This window comes from Antechinus flavipes, chromosome 2, assembly GCF_016432865.1.
Source record: "Antechinus flavipes isolate AdamAnt ecotype Samford, QLD, Australia chromosome 2, AdamAnt_v2, whole genome shotgun sequence".
NCBI lineage: Eukaryota > Metazoa > Chordata > Mammalia > Dasyuromorphia > Dasyuridae > Antechinus > Antechinus flavipes.
This window is the reverse complement of record NC_067399.1, coordinates 494,396,611-494,418,418: the sequence shown is the minus strand read 5'-3', so window position 1 is coordinate 494,418,418 and position 21,808 is coordinate 494,396,611. Positions and strand designations below refer to the sequence as shown.

General features: G+C 33.9%; 1 protein-coding gene across 3 annotated transcripts in view; it reads right to left on the bottom strand.

Annotated features, from left to right (window-relative positions):
- RSPRY1 (ring finger and SPRY domain containing 1) overlaps positions 1 to 21,808 on the bottom strand; it is a 61,061-nt gene that overhangs the window by 17,484 nt on the left and 21,769 nt on the right. For all 3 annotated transcript variants that reach the window (XM_051979895.1, XM_051979896.1, XM_051979897.1), the window contains 8 exons: positions 17,545 to 17,597; positions 14,188 to 14,300; positions 12,590 to 12,716; positions 10,986 to 11,044; positions 10,253 to 10,319; positions 9,444 to 9,575; positions 7,979 to 8,094; positions 7,066 to 7,209 (listed from right to left, as the gene is read on the bottom strand). In XM_051979895.1, the coding sequence (XP_051835855.1) occupies positions 7,066 to 7,209; positions 7,979 to 8,094; positions 9,444 to 9,575; positions 10,253 to 10,319; positions 10,986 to 11,044; positions 12,590 to 12,716; positions 14,188 to 14,300; positions 17,545 to 17,597 (811 nt within the window). The remainder of the gene's footprint in view (positions 1 to 7,065; positions 7,210 to 7,978; positions 8,095 to 9,443; positions 9,576 to 10,252; positions 10,320 to 10,985; positions 11,045 to 12,589; positions 12,717 to 14,187; positions 14,301 to 17,544; positions 17,598 to 21,808) is intronic.

Sequence of the window (21,808 nt, the reverse complement as noted above, 5' to 3'; positions counted from 1 at the left end):
AATAGATGCAGAAAAGCATTTGACAGAGTCCAACACCCATTCCTGTTAAAAACATGAAAGAGCATAACAATAAATGGAGTTTTCCTTAAAATGATCAGTAACATCTATTTAAAATTGTCATATGTAATGGGGATGAACCAGAAGCATTCCCAATAAGATCAGGGGTGAAACACGGTTGTATACTATCACCATTACTATACAATACTGTATTAGAAATACTAGCTTTAGCAAGAAGAGAAGAAATTAACTAATCAATTTTAGTTGATTACTATATCATCATATTGTTGATTGTATGTATTCTATATATACAATGACTATATCCATGTCCATGATATCTTCTCTTCCTTTTACCTACTTGTTTTTAAACACTTTATTGTTCTTATGAGAGTACTGACAGGGGAAAAGAAATGATATTCAATTCCAACAATGACATTACTCTTTAAAACCAGTAGTGAAAAGTTTTATTGTGGAAGAGTTTCAAAAGACATATGAAATCCTGTTGTTACAAATATCACAACAAAAATTCTAGTAAAACACTAGTTCACATCCCATATTGATTGGACTTGACATGGTCTATGACAAAAATCTAGAACAAGAATTTTTTTAAGTTCTCTATGAGACTTCTGAGGATTTTGTCTAAAAGAAGATTTTTTTCACTATTTGTGGATATCAATTATCCACTTTCACTAACGGGGAAGGGGAAAGGAAGAAAATAAAAATTTATATAGCCCTTAATATGTGCCTGGCATTGTGCTTTTAACAAATATTAGCTCATTTAATCCTCAAAACAATTCTATGAGATAAGTGATATTATTCTCGTTTTATGTTGTTTTACTCAGTTGAAAAAACTGAGACAAAGATTTAAGTGACTTGTCCGGTTAGTAAGTGCCTGAGATCAGATTTGAACTTAAATCTTCTTGACTCTATGCCCAGAGTTCTATCCACTGCACTGTCAGCTGCCTCTCAGACTTCCTCTGAAAACTTATCATAGTATAGAATGAACCTGGGCACACCTTGTGCTAGTGGACTATAAGCTCCCACAGTTCATTTCAAAATGCAAAGGATTTGAATACAGGGTGACTCTGTGACTCACAGATGTGTGTGCTAGTTGTTGGAGGACCAGCCTAGCTGAATTCATAGAGGTTCAATATCAGAAGATCAGCTACGAGATATGGCCAGCTACTGATTACAGAAAATGATCACAAGGTATTATTTACTAAGTCAGACAGGCCCAACAGATCTCTTTGCTGGCTCAACACCTTCATCCTAGTACTGGAGAAAAAACTCACAACATCCTAGAATGGGAGCCCCTGTTAACGGTATTTTCCTCATGCTATGCTAGCCAATTCCTTCCTTCTTTCTCAAATTTCTGCCATTCATTCAGGCTTGCTTACCATCTCCAGAGTCAAAAAGCCCCCATTAACAAATTTTCCTTCATCCTTGTGTATGATAGTGGATAGAGCACACTTGGGGAGTCAGGAAGACCAGGACTCAAATCTTGCCTCTGATACTTTGAAACCATAGACAAGTTACTTAATCTTTCTGAACTTCGTCTGTAAAATGGACATAATACACTATGATAACTATCTTATAAGATTGTTGTGAAATTCAAATGAAATAAAATTTTGGTGAGGAGCATAGTAGAGGCAAAATCAACAAGACTTAGAAGAATAACCAAATATGGGAGAGGGGTGAGAAGCAGTGACAAGTTAAGGGTGACTCCAAGATAGTGAACCTGAATGACAGGAAGGATGGTAGTTGTCTGGACAGAATTAGGGAAGTTAAGAACCGGGGAGAGCTCTAGAGGGGAAAGATAATTAGTTTTCACATGTTGAGGATGAAATGAATACAGGACATAAGAAACATATCACTAGACTTTTTCTTTAGTACTGGAAGTTCTTTTTCTTCCCTGAAACAATAGACCAGAAGAAAAGTAGACAGGTGTTGTGTCATCATTCAGCAAACTGTACCATAAAGTTCATTCTTATTATCAGTCCATCTATATCCTTTTCCCAATCACCTACCAGCTCCCAAATCATTGCTTTTCAACAAGTTTAGTGAATGGATTATACAAGGTCCTTTTCTTCTCTACAACATTTGTCTTCCTATTTAGGGATTTCAATGAATAGATGGCTAATAATTTGAGGGGACAGTAAGAGCAACTGAAGTCAGCACTTCTAGTTGTATTCTTTTTATTTCTTTGTTTATTTATTTATTTGTTTTGCTGAGACAATTGGGGTTGAGTGACTTGCCCAGGGTCACACACCTAGGAAATATTAAGGGTCTGAGGCCAGATTTGAACTCAAGTCCTCCTGACTTCAAGGCCAGCACTCTATCCACTGCACCACCTATCTGCCCCATTCTAGTTGTATTCTTGATTATATCCTTCACTTGATTCCTTCAGGATTTGCCCCTTCTATCACTGTCCTATCTCTCACTTTCAAATTCTCTTTATCTAGTGGTGCTTTTTTTTGATGTCTATATATGTGTCCTGGTCTTCATTGTCCTTGGGGAAAAAATCTACTTTTGACCCTTACATACATTCAAGCTATTGTCCCTTTCTACTCTCCTCTTCATAGTCTTGAAACTCACCTACAATCATTGCTTCTATTTCCTTACCAAAAAAAGATATTTATAGAACAGGTGAAGGTACTTTTTCTAAGGAGAATTAAGTGTCTTCTCTCTAGAATTAAGACTTGTTCTATTCCTAACCTTTGATAGTCTAGAGATTCTTCAGTGATAAATGGTTAGAAACTGATTCTGCTGCCTTGTGTTTAATTTTTTTCCTCCATCATTTTTTTTTTAAGGCATTTCCACATTCTCTTAATAGCCATTAAATGTCATCTTCTTGAAAAGAGGCACCACAGGTATAATAAACTTTTACTTCTTTCAAAGGTAGTTCAGAAAATACTCAACCACATAAAGAGCAAAACCTCTACTGACTATTCATCTCCAAGTCAACAAAAAAAAAGCAAATAAATCAGGCATACTGGAGATTACCATCGTTATCACCTTTTGATTTCCTTTATCAACATCCCAGACTGGATTATAAAAATTTAGCTGTATCATTTTCTTAATATTTCTAAAATGAGATGCTACCTGCCCAAGGGCTTTGTCAGAAGTCTTGTGCAATAGACATCTTTGCCGAAAAGTCTGCCAAGTTCACAGATATTCTTAGTATTCATGGCTTAAAGCAGTGGTTCTTCTTAAAATCTGGTTTAGGCACCCTGAATGTCCCTCATCTCCTTTTAGAGTATCCATGAGGTCAAAAGGTGATTCACAATAATGTATTTTAATTTTAATTCAAATCTGATAAATACAGATAGATATAATCTACACAAACTTAAGTTCTTCAATAATTAAGAGAAGAAAGGGGTCCTGAGACCAAAAAATTTGAGAACTACTGGCTCACAGTAATTCCAACTGGGCCACCAATTCAGCATTTTTGTCAATCTCTACCTTCCTGGGTCCCTTCAACAGCTCATGCCTTTTGGGAAAGGGGCCCTGGTATAGCCCATCATTCTACTGCTCTGTTGACTTGCAATCTTCTGACTTTCTTGATCCACTTGCACTGGCTTAACTACAATTCCTCAATCATAATATTCCCTATCCTGTTTCTTGTGTCCCATTCCTGGAATGCTGTCTTTCATATCTCTATCTCTTAGTTATCTAGCTTCCTTCAAGACTGAAATCCCACTTGCAGACCCACAAATCTCTAAGTTCTCTCAGCTGTGTCTTTCTCTTCTCTTCATCTTCGTGCACGTGTGTGTGTGTGTGTGTGTGTGTGTGTGTGTGTGTGTGTGTGTGTGTGTAGTTATAGTTATTTACATACTGTTGTCCCTATTATAATTTGAGCTACTTGAGAGCAGGAGATGTTTTTACCCCCCAAAAAAACAAAAAAAAACTATCTTCAGGTCTTTAGCACAGTATCTAACACAATAAGGAGTTAAGAAATGCTTGTCAACTTTTTCCTTTTTTTGCTCAGATGTGAACTTCCAAGGCGAAATCTTTTTAAGTCAGTATTTTTCCTTACTCAAACTGTCTTTGCCTAAATGATCTAACTTTTGAGATAGATACTGTTTTACTTTGGTTTCTGCATCTTCTGACATCTAGCATAACGTTTTGCAAATAGCACTTGTTTCAACAAAAAATAGATATAATTTGGGAAGAGATTGTGTGGAATTTTCTAAGGGACAGATATTATGATTCACACTGGAGGAGGACGAACTAACATCGATGAAATCACAGATTCCTGAAGTATCAGTTTTCTAGGTTATATTTACTTCTCTCACTAGCATAGATAATCAAGGAAAAGGAATCCCCAACAATAAGAAGAAATTAGAAGCCCAAGGCACATTTTAAAAATATGTCTTTAGAATATAATTATCCTTTCTAAACTAAACATCCATACTGGGGGATTTAAGGACTTTTTATTTTATAAAAAATGTTAATTCTAAGAGACAAAGTATATAATTGGAATTACTTAGTTTGTAAAAGTATATACTGCATTTGTATGACTGTAACTTTTTTTTTAGTCTCTAAAACAATAACAACAATATCCATTAACAGCAAAATTGTGTTTGTGGCAATGTTTTCAGAATCCTGCATTTGTGAAGAGACTAACTACTAACTCAGACTTTATCACCTTTTAACAGGGAACTAAGTATTTAGATAAGAAAAATGTATAAAAAGAAATCCAAAGCTTGTTACACTGCTTTAAAAGAATAGACTGTTTTAGTTTTCTCCACCTCCCCCAACTCTTCCCAATTCTTTTTTAAGTCTCTTAATTTTAAGAGCCAACCATATGCAATTACATGTTATAAACTAGCATATATATCTATCATGTACTTAACTCTGGCATTCTAGACTGACTGGCTAAGTTTTAAAAATATTTTGTAATACTCAGTTACAGACATATTTATTAGATTTCCTCCAGTCTTGAAGTGAATTCTGCCGACAAATTAGGAGAAAGGATAATTTTCTCTCTTAGCTTTTCCCTGTGTCTGAGGTCAAAAGAATAAGTACCATGGCTTAGTAAAAACATAGGTTTTAGACCTAGATCTTATTAGCACTGTGTAATCACAGACAAATCCACTTCTATGAGCTTTGGTTTTTTCATATGTAAAATGAGGATAACCAATCTTGCCCTTCTCATCTCACAGGAATATTTTACACAGTTTGGTCTTCTCTGCCCAGTGGAACTGCTCTGTTAAACATCAGATTAAACTTGAGCCATGATGGAACTGAATTCAGACAGTGCATTACAGAGAAGAATCACATAAGAGTAATTCTGACAGAAGTAGAAGTTCACTGGGAACTTGATCCTGACTGATTTTCACTTGACCCTATTAGCCTTTAAAAGACCTTTGTGCATACCAGGCAATGATCCAAACCTGCCTTTCTTGCTTTTAATGTCCACCAATAGGTTTAGAGTCTCCAAAACAATATCAAGTCACCTGAATTCAGGAAAAAGCTACAAACCATGGAGCAGCAGCTAAGTGGTAAAGTACACAGAGTACTGACTTGGAATTAAGTTTTGTTCACTCATTCCAGTGTGTCCAATTCTTTGGGATTTTCTTAGCAAAAAGATACAAGTGTAATTTGCCCTTTCCTTCTTCAGTTCATTTTACAGATGAGGAAACTGAGACATACAGGATTAAGTGACTTGCCCCATGTTATCCAGTTAACCAGTGTCTGAGGCCAGGTTTGAACACAGGAAGATGAGTCTTCACTTCAAGCCTGATAGTTTATCCAGTGCACCAGAATCAGGAAAACTTAAGTTCAAATCTCAGCTCAGACTCTTACTAGCTGTATGAACTTGACCTTAACCTTAGTCTTCTTGAATTCCTCATCTGTAAAGTGAGGATAATAATAGTACCTACCTCCTAGGGTTGTTGTGAAGATGAAATGAAAGTGCTTTGTAAAACTTCAAATGCCATATAAATGTTGTTATTACTTTAGGGCATTAATAATATGCATCAATAAAAAGATTGTGAAAAAATATCCTAGATTATACCCCTAAAGAAACTGAATATCCTGTCTATTCCTAGTTCCAGGTCAATCTGATTTGCCCCATTAGTTCTTTTTCCTTAATTGATCCTTTAGCCAAGAGTTTCAGGTTGACTCTGATAAGTGCACTTTTGGTGTTCCATGAAAAACTATGTGGTCATGAGAAAAATGTTCAATTTGTGGCTACACTGTCATTTCTAAGGCTGATCGCAACCAGGAATGGGGATTTAGCATCAAGGGTTAGGATTTAGAATGATTCTTCCCAATCAAAGCCAATTTTTAAAAGTCAAGACTTTACAACAAAGAAAATTGAAAATGAGTTTCTAAATCACATTTCTGATTGAATTCTATCACAACTGGCTTATAACCTAATTATCAGAAAAAGGATGATAGAGTGAGACTGACAAACTGGCACCAAAAAAGTCATTTGTAAGAAAAAAAGATAAGAGGAAAAAGTTCTGCACTAATAAGTTACCAGTCAATCATACTGATTACATATACCATTAGCTCTTCTAAAATTTCATACTGTTGTTTTTGGAAACAATTGGTTTTTTTTAAATGTTGGTGCTATTGACAAATTTTAAGATAAGACTGTATAGCTGAACCAATGAAGTAGCAATATTTCAGAAGGAGAGGAGCTATTAAAACCTTTCAAAACTACAAAGCAAGGCAGAAATAAACTGTTGGCCAAGTCACAATATAAATCACAAAAGATCAAAGCTAGGGCAGAGCTAGAAACAGAGAAGTAAGGGTTATAGATAAGACCACATAAACATGCTCATCTTCTGAAATGAATGATGAAATCTGGAGAAACTTCTTATTTCTTTCCTACCCATAAATTATTGCCTGACAAAAGTTAAGTAGAAGCTTAAAAACTGTTTGCTGATTAACTGATTGAAGGCAAACTTCTTTGGGGGGATGATTTATGATCATTGAGATTCAACACCTAAATAGTTTTTAATTCAATATAAACCAAGAAACTACTTTTCTGTATGTTAAAACATAGAGAAAAATGAAAGCCACTGTGCTTTAGGGTCATTTCATTCATGTACTTACATGATTGAGAAATTTGCTGTCTTTGGTGGCCCAGCCTATCTGCATTACTCCAGAAGTGATCACTGTAACTTCATAGTACCATACCCCAGAGTCAACACAGAATGTACAACGCACACTTTCAAAGGAGGAAGCATCACATCGAGCCTGGCAAACCAAATGGCATGACAAACATAACAATGGTTACTTGACGGATGACAATAGCCTCGGTAAAATACAGTCTCAGTTTAGTCACTCCCTGACACATTTAAAGTTCTCATTGAAGACTGAGACCCTTCTTTCCTTGCCATGCACAAAACACAGAATTAGAGGAGATTGATGGGAGTCCTGTGTGTAGATACCAAAGGAATATGGGCCCTATCAGAAGGGAGGGCTGGTGAACTCCCTAAAACTTCCTGAGTGATTTACTACAATGGGATGACTCTAAAGAACAGCACAAGCTTTTGGAAGCAGCAGGAACTCATGGGTAGGACAATGACATAGTATTGATTCCTTTGAAACTTCAAGTCATTTTCCTTGGCATAAGAGTCTTACTTAGGGTAAAACTTTAAGTCTAGAAGACTATATAGGTATTTGGGGGAAGACAGAGGTCCACGAGAGAGGGAAAGGAGAGTTGTCTCAATGTTTTATGGGCTAAGGTAAAAGTTCTTTATGGTTTTTTTTTGTTGTTGTTGGATTAAATTAAACCTTTCTTATAGCTGATATTTTGCTAATCTGAATGCTTATTTTTTTGGGTGTAGAAACCTTGACAAAAGCCAAATTCTGATTTTCTAGGTGAAACCCTAAGTGGGAGTATAAGACAAAGAGAAATAATTATTGAGAAGCCTCTAAGCATTGGTACTAAGCCACAGGTGAAAAAAGTTTTAAATAAGGTTTCCAAAACTCTAAATTAATGCTTTTTTTTTTTTTTTTTTACCTCCAATCCATGTGGTGAGATCTTCAGGTACTCACTGACATCATTGCTATTCAGCATGGCCCTAATGTTGGTCAGATCCACTTTCTCATAAGTAAACTGCCTGCCTTCTTTCAAAACTGCAAAAGAAAAATAAACCATATGTTGCTAAATCACACACCTCTGGAAAAGAACAAAATCAACAAAGTTTAATAGTTGTGATAATAGTCTGTAAGGCCAAGTTAGTCATGCTGAACGGCAGTTCTGTTTATACATTATAATAAATGAGTGTGCCTTGCTAGAAGGCAGGGAAAGTGTTATGATTTTCAATATTAAGTTCCTTACATCTAAAGAACACAATTCCTATACACCAGATATATACACATTATACAAAGTACAATTCTCTTTATTTCATGCGGGAAAATGTCCTGAATTTTTATTATTTGGGAATTATGAATGTCGTTTGACAATGCTTGGTAAAGAATTATTTCATTCTGTGTCTTTTTATCTCCAGCACTCAGCAAACTATATAGTACCTAGCAGAAGCTTCAGAAATGCTTGTTGATTGACTGATATATCTACAAATCTTTTCTTGTCACTATGGTCAAACAAGTTATCTCTTGAATGGCAAGTATATGACCAGCACTGTTCTAGACACCGAAAAGGGTCTCTGTTCTCAATTTGATTGGACAGAGAGGTAAGGTCAGGATAAGATAGTCACATGAAAGAATGAACAACTGACAGGAGATGAAGACAACAATATAAAATGAACAAATACAAAACAGTGAAATACTTGAGCCCAAATTTTGTGGTTCAGACTATACATGCTCTATTTCTGTTCAGAGGAGGGATTGGTTGAAATAGTTTGGATAGCATTTATAGAAGAAGTAGGATTTGAATTGGGCCTTGAAGAACAGGTAGGATTTTAACATGCAGAGGAATGAAGAAAAGAGAATCAAATCAAGAGACTGGGATAGGCATGGCAAAGTCATGGAACAGTGAGGAGACCACCTTGGCCTATGGTAGAATGTGCTTCAAGACAGTTTGAAATGTAAAGTACAGCCAGGTGAAGGAGGCCTTTAAAGTCAGGTAGAAGGATGCAGATCTGACACAGCAAGAAAGAAGAGTGAGAATTTATGAGCAGGGGAATGTTGGGGCAGCCTTGTTTGGAGGATTCCAGGAGAAGTCTTTCTGCCAGTAATTGTATTCCTCTCAGATGGGGATCTTTTAGGGAAAGATTCAGTCTTCTCATTATCATTTTTAATATTATTTCATCTGTATAATACTTTGTATTCCATCTTTCTCCTATACTTATCACATTCTAATTTGTATTGGATTTATGTGTGTTTTATCTTAATGTTTCCTTGCCCACAGACAGCACTTAATATTTGTTGAATGAATAAATTAATGACTGTTAGAAAAAGAAATAAAGTGGAAGCAACTTTTTCAGTAAAAGTAGAAATCATTTTAATAAAATACACTAACTTACAGAGATTGTCTAAACTCCATTGAGCGCAGAAACCAACTTGACGTTTCAGATAGTCAGAATTTTCTGTCCAACTCTCCAACATGACAAGACGGTCACTAATACAGGATTTAGAGATAGTCATTTTATTTTCACCTAGCAAGAAAGAAGCAAGACTTGAATTAGCTAGCAACTACATAGTCAAATAATAGTTAACATTTTCCCTGAAATCAGTTAAAACACCTACAGACTAAGAACAAGAAGGTATCCATAGTCAAACATCTCAAAAAAAAAAAAAATCCAAACATAGGTACTCAAAAGAGATGCTACATGCTAACATATATAATAATAAAAAAAAAAAAATTCACAACAATCCTTCAACTGTAGAGGTGAAAAAAAAAAGAGGCACTGTAAACAGAACGTCCTTCAACAGAAGCAGGTAAAACCAAGGTACTTGGACTTAAAATGGTCAAGGTATATATTACTTCTTTTTTTCCATTTTTTCATTTATTTACAATTTTATTTTTCTCTAATTACATTTTAAAAAGCTTTCAGCATTTTAAAAAAAAAAAAAAAACTGAGTTCCAAATTCTCTTCCTTCCTATCCTGACTGAGAAGGCAAGCAATTTGATTCAGTTTACACATGTGTAGATATATTTCTGTGGCATATCCAATGGCCTAAATTCACCCTGTAAGCTTTTAAAACTAAACAAATTTTTTTCGTGTAGTGTTTAAAATTTAAATAAATTGCCAACAGTTCAGAAGCATCAATGTATATTTCTACAACAGAATATGTGTATATATGTTAGAATTCACAGCATTTGTATACATACTGGTCTGTGCAAACTTTTCCAATGCGATTAGTGCAAAAAGCATGACTGTAGGATGGGACTGGAAATTCTGGGGAAAAAAAAAAAAGACAAAATTTTCATTTTGAATTCTGCTTTCTCTTCCCTATATAGCTACATGTGCTAACTGTTTTCTTGCTAAATATATGCTAGATTTTTTTTGAGCATCAAATTTTTGCTCTGATAATTTTAAAAATATTTAATTCTAGCATTATACTTTCTTCTGCCCTAAAAATTTTAACACAATTTGAAATAAAGACAACTTTGGGAAATAGATGCAAATAAATGATTGCTTTCATTTCCTATGTCAATCCATGTTATATGTCTTTAAATATTTAACATAAAAGCATTGAACAATTCTGAAGCCATATCCTTAAAGGTTCCATATAGACATAAAAATAGAAAACCTTATCCTCCCTAAAATGAAAAGCTCTGTGTTTTGTTTTTCAGATTAAAAAATAAAGGTTTTTAATTTTTTAGAAATTAAAAAAATATATATAAAAGTAAAAAGGGAAATGAGAGAATTTTGATAAGGACTGGTTTTCAAATTTTAAGAAGGGATCAAAGCATTGTAAGAAACAAATTCTGATAATGCTTCCAATTCTCCTCCTCCTCTCCCAATCTAAAATTTTTTGTTTTGCTTTTTAACAACAAAATTATTTTTATACATTAGAATTAGATGAATGGCAACAACAACTGTCTTTGATATATCACTTACCAGGCTCTGTAACAAATATTCTAATATCCCCGGACTAAGTAAGCTTATACTTGCAGGACCTGTAGAGTAACAACAAATATACTATATATCATTACAATGACACATCTCTAAAATTGGTGTATTGCATTTTTCTATTAGTAAGTACTAACGTGTCAACTACATGGTTATATATAAAGTCATCTGGTTTATAAACAAGATATCCAAATGTACTTGGAAGTTAATCCTCAAGTTTCCTGTATGAATATTCAGGAACAATTTCCAAACTCCCTTTAAGATACAGTTTTAAGTTGTACCAAAAAGGAAGATAATGTTTAACTCTCTGTTTGGTTTGTTTTTTTTAAAAAAAGGCCCAGGTTTGGAATCAAGAACTCTGAGTTTCAATTCCAGTTTTGCTACTGGTGTGGAGTTCTGGGAAAATAATTTCCCCTCTCTAAACATCAATTTCTTTAGATATAAAATGAAGGATCTGGACTTCTGGACTAGATCACTTCTTAGATCCAAACCTATTTTGTGGCTTGATCTAGAATGGGCAGATTAGGTTTTTTAATCAAAAGGGCTTCTCTTTTGTACAAGGTTGTAAGACCATGTTAGGCGAATACGTGACACTATATAAAGTTATAAATCATAATAACTGAAATCAAAATTGAATCTATCATTTTCCATGTAATTATTAAATTTTAGGAGGCCTATTAATGACAGTTCTACTCTAAAAGAAATGAAAACTCTGGAAAACAGTATCTTTCAACTATAAGCACTCAAACACCATTGTAAGAAATTACATAAGCCATGATAAGTTAAAAAAAAAAAAAAACCCACTGATCAATAGTCAAACCTTTTGTTTCAAAAGGGATGGAAAAACAAGAATTTTTAAGTTCTCATTAAAATGAACTGAAAGAAAAATAAGAGTTCTGATCACATAGTGCTTGCCAAGATGGGACACTTCTAGTCCACAGGACAGGTTTAGTACTTATTTAATTTATGTCTTTAGCTGAATAAACACAAGAGTTTAACAGTTCTAATAGCCATATCCTAAAAAGTTCCATATAGATATGAAGATAGAAAACCTTATCCTCTCCTAAAATGAAAATCTCTATGTTCTATTTTTCAAGTTAAAAAAAAAGTTTTTATTCATTAATAGAGAGGGAAAAGAGAGAAATTTCAAAAATGATTATAATTTCAAACTTTAAGCAGGGATTAAAACATTGTGACAATGTTTTCAAATCTCCTCACCCAACCCCCAATCTAAGGATTTGTTTTTGTTTTTAACACCAAATCTTGGGAAATATCAGATTTTTCTTTTTTTCCCCTCACATTACATGTTCTTCTCTTTTCTATTAACTGGTCATACTTTAGAAGTTTTTAATTGCTTTTGCTGTAGTATTTGAGTACAGTTTTATATGTCTTTTTCTTAATTTTAAAAGCTAAATGAAATATTTTATCATATTCTCTAAAAATTAACCACCTAGATTAATTTTTTTTCTAATATGGATCTTACTTTCCCTTTTACAAAAAACAAAACAAAACAAACTAGGTTCATAAACATATAATTGATTTAGTTGGAGACATCAAACACATTTTTAAAATATGAAATTTCTCATAATTACCTGCTAGTTTTTCGGCTAAGCAGCCCAGTACTGCTGTTGTGTTTCGGTGTTTGGCAGGATGACTAGCATCCTGACAAGCAACAGCTCCATTTAAATTTAGAATTTCAGTCAACTTCTGGAGTGCATCCTAAAAGAAAAAGTATGAAGTGGACTTAATATATTTACTTCTTAACATCTTTTGCACCTAAGTCTGCAAAGAACAACTAAGCAACAAAGAAATGGAAATTAACATCATATGATAAATAATACATAATATACTATCACATATTAGAGCAACTTTACTGAAATACTATTTCAACAACTGCAGCTTGCCATACAAAGTATCATTCAGTATGTAGCTACTGTGTTAAATATATAAAATGCATCTTATTATGCTGCTGATATTAAAAAGCCGAGTCCAGACAGATGCCAACACAACAGGAATCAATAGAGACACTAAGTAATAATGGGATGAAGAAATTTCATTATTTCAATAGTGGCTCTATTTCCTCTTAAAAACAAATACAGCACCAATTGAAACTGAATCTGAGAATCCTAAATTAGTCAACTCTTTAATAGCTGTCACAAAGTTTTCCTTTCTGTCATAAGGGTCAGTCATGTTGGATTTGAATACCTGAAACTCATACAAGGCACAATAAAACAAACCAAAAGCCAACTCTATTTTTTTTTTTTTTGTGAAAAAAAAATAGTGAAGTCAAAGGAATCACTGGGATATGTAAAATAAATTAATGACATGAGAGGAACAAGTCAAGTGTCATACTGATTATATGACTGACTTTCACTGTCATTTTTATTGTAACAAAGGTATAAATGTGGCCAATTTCACATTTGTTAACTTGGTGAGCTAAAGCTCTGATCCAGAATTGGAAGAAAAAGAAAACAGAATTTTGGAAGAAGATCACACATTTCCTCCCTGTTGGAACTGTAGATTATATATGAATTAGGGTATTTTGATACTACAGTAAAGAAATCTGACCAGTTTTCTTTTCAATTCTCCTTTCCATCTTGTACTTTATTCTAGCAATTTATTTATGAGTTTCTCTACCCTCACATGCAGCAAACAAAATAATTTATGATCAGAATCTTGGCCAAGTAATCACTTCTAAACTATGAATACTTTTTCCATCATGTGATCATAAAGGAACACTGAAAAAATCAAATTCTATGATAAAACTAAAAATTGCTGCTTAGGTGTGTAGTTTTCACTTTAAATTTGAAAAAAAAAAGATTTCCAAAAAATCATTTTATATGGAAAAATTAAGGTAGAAACAAATAAGAAACAAGATTACAAAGTTCTAGTTTAAAAAAGACTTCTGTATCAGGTAATATTTATTTGCCCACTCCTTTAATTTTTTGTTGTTGTTGTTTAAATTAATAACTCTACTAATCTTTAATTAAATTTAGTCGTTTCATGGAAATAAGATCTAGCACTTTGTTTTTAGCAAATGCTAAATTTGGGAGATGATGTTAATAATGAACAACATTTTGACTCTAATGCATAAAGAGGAAATAGCTCACATCAAACTTTCCCTCTGGTTATTCATCCTTGAGCATATGTGTAGGTGGCAGTTGCATAAGTTAAATATGTGTTAACTTACTTTAGTTGGCAATGGACACTCGTCTAGTAATAACGTTATAACAGCTGGTCCCAATGGATCTTCCAATGGTATAACTCTAATTAAAGACTGGACAACTTCCAACCATCCTTCATCTGTGACCAAATCAAGGAGATTATCAGAGGGTGATGTTACCATTTTTTAAAACTCAAGAATAGGTAGACAAGTCACAACAAAAGTAATATAAGATGACCTCACATTGAAATGGGAAAACCTTTTTGGCCCTTAATATGAGGCTTTTAAAGCAATTAGAGATAAATAGCCATCTTATGATAGCTGGAATCCAAAAACTTTAACTCGCAAATCTGGTAGCTCTAAAAGGTTGCATATTCTGTGCCATGGCCCCTTAAACTATATTTAAATGTTGTCTCTGAAATGTATTTAAATGATTTCTCACATGAGAATTAATGACAAAGATTAAAAATAGGGTATAGCATCACAGTGATGCTTAAGAAATTAGTAAACAATTGAAAGAACAATAATAGACATTTTCCCTCCAGTTCCAAAACAGTTATATGGAAAGGCTGCTTTTTTGTCTGTCAATTAGAAGAATTAAATCTCATTTTCTGCTTCCAAATGAGACAAATCATAAGTGGAAGACTTTGTGAGTTATTCTAATTCTCGGCACAAATGCTTAGGGAACCAGACAGGGAGGGAAAATTTTTTTCTCTAGTATGTGAAAGGTAGCTTTGGAACCTGTTGGTCAAGATGACTGGCATAATTGTTTACAGGATAAAAGGTAAAATGAAAAATTATCCGCCATGAATAAAATCTGACAAAGTTTTCTTTTCAAAAGAAATTAAGGGGCAGTTAGATGGTGCAGTGGATAGAGTATCAGCCCTGAAGTCAGGAGGATCTAAATTCAAATCCAGCCTCAGACACTTAACAATTCCTAGCTGTGTGACCCTAGGCAAGTTATTTAAACTCAATTGCCTCAGCAAAAATAAAAAAATAAATTATAACCTAAATTCAGATCCTTTCATATAAATGAGAAAGAAAAATACTTAAATTTGCTTGTTGTCAATTTGTAAATAGGCTTTTTCCCCAAAAGTCATAAATGAATTATTTAAATTAGGGGAAAAATTCTTTCTTAGAAAGGAAAATATATATATTATGATAGTGTTTATTATATCACCATAAGGTATCTAGGTGAATCTACAAAGGCCTATTTAACTCATGATGTAGCTGTGGTTTTATATAAAATAAGTGACATGAAAAACAATGATACATATGAGTGGACTGATCACATTGCAAGAATGAGATATTACAAAATGGATAGTCCAAGTCCACTGGCATCCTCAAGATATTAAAAGAATCATCCAGTGTACTCATCAGTATGTTGAACAGAGACTTTATGAAGGATTTGTAAAACATCATGGATGAAAACAAAATCAGAATGCTCTGAAGATAATATCTACATGACAGAAATTGTAGATTCTTTAGCAAAGCTAAAGCATATGAGAAGTAGCATTGAACCTAATCATATTATATTCCAACTTGGAAGGGCAAGAAGAATCTGAACAGGGATTTCCCTTTCTCTTTCCTACTAAGCAATGGGAATAACTTTCTTAGGTCCAAGGCACTAGTAGGCTTTGCAGTCTGGATTAAATCACATAGTAAAACTAGAGTAGGAGACCAGACAGTAAGGGTGGGTAACCATCCTGAATTAGCTAACTACACAAACAACCCCTTTCTTTGTATTCTTGACTAGCCTATTTCCTTTTCCAGTTCTATTTATTGCTTCTTTCTTTCCTCCCAGGTCTATTGTGGAAGACAATGGAGTATTCTGGCTCCCCCCCCCCCCCCCCCCCCCCCCCCTCCCGTTGCTGAAGTGTATATACAGCACTTTGGAGTTTTGCTTTTTCTTAGGGTTTTTGTCTGTTTGTTTGTTTTTGACCACTAGTAAGAAAGTTGTAAACTATAAAGTGCTATATAAGTATAGCTTGTAATTGGAAGACTTCCTTCTAAATCTCACTTTCTCTTTTTTTCAGTTATACTCTATATGGAAAGTGAGACTTTGGTCCAAATGAATTCTTGGGGAATACCAGGGTGTTAAGTAAGATATTTCTACATTTCAGGGCAAAAGCTGACTCAAGCTATTTGGGGCATTTCATCATAGGAACTGGAGCAGGGGTGGGGCCTTTAGCTTTTAAAATAAAGAATAGGGAAAGACCTCTGGGGAATGGCTAGGAGCAAGGAGCTGGGTCAGGCAGTGTTAAGGAGAAAAGCACTTTTGGAAAATTTGCCACCACAAGTTCAACAACCTTGAGCTCAGGTTAGGGTCTAGGATAACTAAGGTCAAGGACAGGGTAGGTCCCATTATTACAGGAAATCAAAGGGGACAGAGTTGTGACAAACAAGTCATTTGGCTGGGTGACTGGCTATTGATATATAATAAAGTTGAATGTATTTAAATTAGGAAGGGAATTGTCTGTATGTGAAATTAACCTTATTAAAAACTAAGTTTTTGAATTTTTTCTCCCCCTATTACGTCTCTATATATTATACCCACACCACATCCACACCCCCACCCATCCCCATACATATATACACATTACCCATGACACACACACCTCAGATCATTACAAAACACACACACACACACACACACACACACACACACACACACACACACACACACTCTCTCACACACACACACATACACATATCCCCTGCCAGGCTTGGCTGATATATTTGTTACTTTTATTGATGTTCCCCCTCCCTCCCTCCTCCATTCTTTGTTCTAAGGAATGGCTCTCTGGAAGAGATGGGGGAATGGACATACTGGGAAATGCAAGAGATATAAAACAATAATAGCAAATAAAAACTAAAAGAAAACAAAAATATCCATATAATTAAAAATTAAGAATAACTTAAGAAATAACTATAGGAAATGATTATTATAACTACGAGATATTCAAGCTTAGTAGTCATATTCATTCTATAGGGCAGGGCACAAGAAGGGAAGAAAACATGTAGAGAAGAAATTTGTAAACTAAAAGCTTTTAAAAGATTTATACATGAAATAACAATAATAATAATAATAGCATATAGCATTTTGAGACCTAAAATGCTTCTCATTTGATAATGAGTTAATATATTTAAAGCAGATAAGAATATGATGTTTTGGAGGAAAAAAATGGCAAGTGGACATTGTATAATTTCACTGCATATAAAATACACACATTTAGTACACTCAAAACTATATGTTACCATTTCAAACTTCTCATATAGGAACTCTATTTTACATGAATAATTGCTTATTTTATTTTCTGGAAAAAAATCAACAGAGCATTTCTTTAGGCTAATAATTCTTTCTGAACAAAAATGTTATGATACCTGTTTCTGCCATTTCGTGCAATGTGATCATTGAATAAGGAGGTTCCTGGTCACTGAAAAATAGACAATTAAAATGTCAAGCTTGGGAAAATTATAAATGAAAGTTTTGAATTAAAATTCAGTTGTGGAAAGGAGAAAGAGGAGACTTAAATGACTGAATATAGAGGAAGGAAGATAAGAAACCATTACAAACCTAAAGAATCAATGCTCATATTAAATGGCCATTTTGTAAAGTCAGTCTCCCCATGATGGCAATTAAACAAAATAAGAAGAAATGAATATTTATAAAATGAAATCTCATTAGATGGAAGGAACATTGGCAAAGCATTTAACCTTTCTGAACCCCAGGAAGGTAAATGTCATCTTCATGACGTCCTTGTAGAGATTTTATGAAGACAAAAAAGAAATCTAAATGAAGTGCTAGAGGAAGAATCAACACAAATTCATAATTGTTGCTGTTTCTGTTTAATTTATAGGTCCCTTTCAGAAAATACTGAAATAGTGATGACTGAATATTCTAAGATTTAGAAGAAATATTCCGTTTGAAAAGACATGAATCGAGAGAAAGAGGCCATTCATAAAAAGTGAGAATTGTGCTCAGTTCTGGTTGCCACTTATGAGTAAGAACACTGATAGAGTATGTCTTCCTTGTTCCATTAGTTTTTATTTAGGTTTATGACATAGAAAGACATGAACAGATTCACCTTTGAATCCAAAAAAGAATTTATTGGGGCTCCCAAAAGGTATAAATAGACAATGGAAATAGAGTACTACAAGTATAGTTCCCATATACTGTTGAGCACCTACTAGAACTAGAAAGATGGGCTATACTGAAAACTGAGTGTACAACTCATGTAAGTACTGAGATCCTACCAATATATCTAGGATGAGCCATAGTAGGACAAGTATAACGGCCATAGAGAATTGAAAAGACGTCCCTTGTATAGCCTTACATGGTGATTGTTCTTATGGTAGGTCTGACAATCTTTCTCTCACATGTTGTTAGCTGGAGGATTTCTGCACAGCACTCAGACTTCATAGTTCACTTATCTCTGAAGATGCAATGAGCTTCAGATTGATCAGGATTCAAGATCAGGCAACACAAAGGACTCTGGCTAAACAGCTTCACCAGCTGAGTTTTTAATACTTCTCTTGGAGGCTGTGGCAATATCCAACTGGTCCTTTCAGACACTTTGTTTTACCCATTTGTTGACACAGTTCAACCCATATAACACCCTTATAAATAACCTTGCAGAACATTCTTACTACGGACATAGCCAGCCAGCTATCTCTAGCGAATGAAAGAGAAGTTTGGGAGATAGGATAAATGTCTAGGTGATATTTTCTGTATCTGAATGTCACAAGCAATGTATGTGATAAACATTGAATATATTGCAGGCCCAGTTAGTTTACCTAGTTAATATCCAGATAAAGGCAAACAGGATGGTAAGAGGACTGGTGACTAAGCCATACTAGAACTGGTTAAAGGAACTGGGGATAGTTAGTCCAGAGAAGAGAAGTCTTAGGAGCAACATGATAGCTATCTTCAAGTCTCTGAAGGGCTGATAATATAGAAAAGGGATCCAGACTTGCTCTATTTGGCCTAGTAAACTAGGAGCAGTAGACATTATTAGAAGGATGACCTAGATTTACTATGAGGAAAAACCTCCTAATAATTATAACTGTACAAAAGTAAAATGAGTAATCTTAGATGGTGGTAGGTTCCCCTTTTGCTGAATATCATCAAATGAATATTAGATGGTTATTTGTCAGTAATGTTACAGAGATTTCTGTTCATGTAGACCAGATAGTCTAGGTTCCCATCCAACTCTAGATATTTTGGGAATTTGTGTTTTTGAAAAATTTCTTCTAAGACAAAGGATTTAGAACTGGAAGGGACCTTAGAGTTCACCTGATCCAAGTCAAGAAACATTAAACTGTTAAGGAATTAACTAGCTATTAAAGAAAAGGTGACTAGAAAGAACCAGCCTGCTTTTCAGAGACACATGAAAGAGATACAAAAAGGGAAGTGTGATAAAAGGGAAGGTGGAATTCCATGGAAGAAAATAAATTATACAATTTTAGAGCTATATAGTATTTTAGAGCTATATAGTATCTTGGAAATCATTTAGGCTAAGCCTCTCATTTTACAAATGAGGGAACAGGCCCAGAGAGGGGGACTTACTCAAGGTTAAAGAGGTAATTAGTGGCACAGTAGAAACTGGAACCAGGTTTACTAATATTTAATTTGGTGTTTTTGCCATAAGAGATTACCTATCTTTTATGGATGTATATTGTTAACCTCTTTAGAAGCATTTTCTTCCTAATTACACAATAAAGAAAACTAGCTAAATCAAGAGACAACAATGAGAGGACAGTAAATAGAACAGAAGTTCAAATCAGTATATAGGAAATGACCTGACTTGTAGACGTCACAGTAGAATTTCTGTACAATACCTAAATTCCAAGGTGGATAAAATGGCTAAACAAGAAGAATGATCCTTTCTCCAAAACATTTTACAGTAAATAGTTTAAAGTACCCTTATTAATAAATATTTCAAATCTATCTACCTACACAGTTTTGGAAAGCCTAAGCACATGAGCAATTAATCAAATTAATAAAAAAGCAGCTTTAAGTGGTTATTTCCACAGTTGATTTAAAGTGAAATAATTTTAAAATGACAAAAACTTAAATAGTTTTAAACTGTGACTAAACCCCCCAAAATTTTAAGGTCATGTTATAGATAGGAAGATTTATTTTAGTTTTTCACATAAAGCAGAAAATGATTATATCTTAAGAAATTTTTCTTAGAGGTAGAGCCGTATGCTAATAATCGTCAGCTCTTTCAGAGTAAAAATGACATGAAGAAAATGAGGAAAAAAAAATATGACCAAAAGCAGCATTCGGTTCTGTATCAAGTTTGCTCAATATATGCAGTATTAAGAATTGTGTTCTTCTCTAGAAAAATCAAAAATACTCTTTTCCTGAATAAAGGCATGTAGAGAAATTGTTTTAGCAGTATGGTAAGGAACTAATTTTAGGGAAAAGAACTCTTCCTACTAGACTCTCTTGAGCCTATTATCTTTTGCTTTAAGTATTGTTTCAATGGCCTGTTAAACTTCATAAGAAGTCACTGTATTACTCTTCAAAGTATTGCTGAATAAATTTCCAGGTCCATAAAAACTATTTAAAGCGTTACACTATTTTTTGTAGTATTCTGTTATCATTTATTCCATGTTTGCTTTTGCTTTTCCTTTCATAGAAGGCCTATTTCAATGGTCTATTTCTATGACTCCGATACCTTTGTTTAATGTGAGGATCTTTTCTGTGCTTTCAAATACATTTTACTTGTCTTATTTAAATAAATAGTGGTAAACTCCATGCTTTCACAAAAAGCACACTCATTATCGGTGATATCTTCTGAAACTTGTAAATAAAGCTTCTACCCATTGCCATTCCATTAATTATTCTTTTTAAAACTGGCAAAAGCTGCTTTGCACCTGCTTTTTCAATGGGTTGCAATTAACTTGGCTTGCTATTTATTTCCTTATTTCTTTAACACAACCATTCATAATAATTTTATAATCTTGAAAACGGTGTTTTTAAAAAAATTAATTATTGCCTTGGAAGACTCCCAAACTCAATATTTAGTTGGAGTTCTTCAAAACAAAGTTCTATATACTCCCAGTTATTTTTATGTCTGTATAGAGGGACTTTTAATGCAAGCCCCCAGCCCCTTATATTCAACTGTGGTATAGTAGCCACATATAGTTAATTTAAGGTTAAAATGTATTTCTTTGGATGTACACCATCATTAAAGGCATTTTGATCTCACTGTTCCTTAAATGGCTAGTCCTGAAGTTATGTTTTTCCCCCTAATAAAATTGCTGACAGATACCTGGAGATCAATCCAGTCACACACCCACAAATTCTTTTTCTCCCTTTGTTTCTCTGAATCTTTCTCTGTCTCTGTCTCTCTGTCTCTGTATCTGTCTCTGTCTCTCTCCTAGGGAAAAATGTAAAACAAAAGTTTATTTCCCTGGAGTAGTCACACTTATAGTATACCAATATAGAGAAACAGGAAGTAATGTCATTCAGTGTTACATTCAATGTGTTTCTGAAAAATGTACAAAATTAACTTTTTTCAATGAATTTTTATAAATAAAAGATAATTTATATGTACTAAAAATCCTATTTAAAGGAATGCTAAAGTAATTCTGTAAAATATAGAAAATTTTAAAAATAATATGATCCTTATCACTT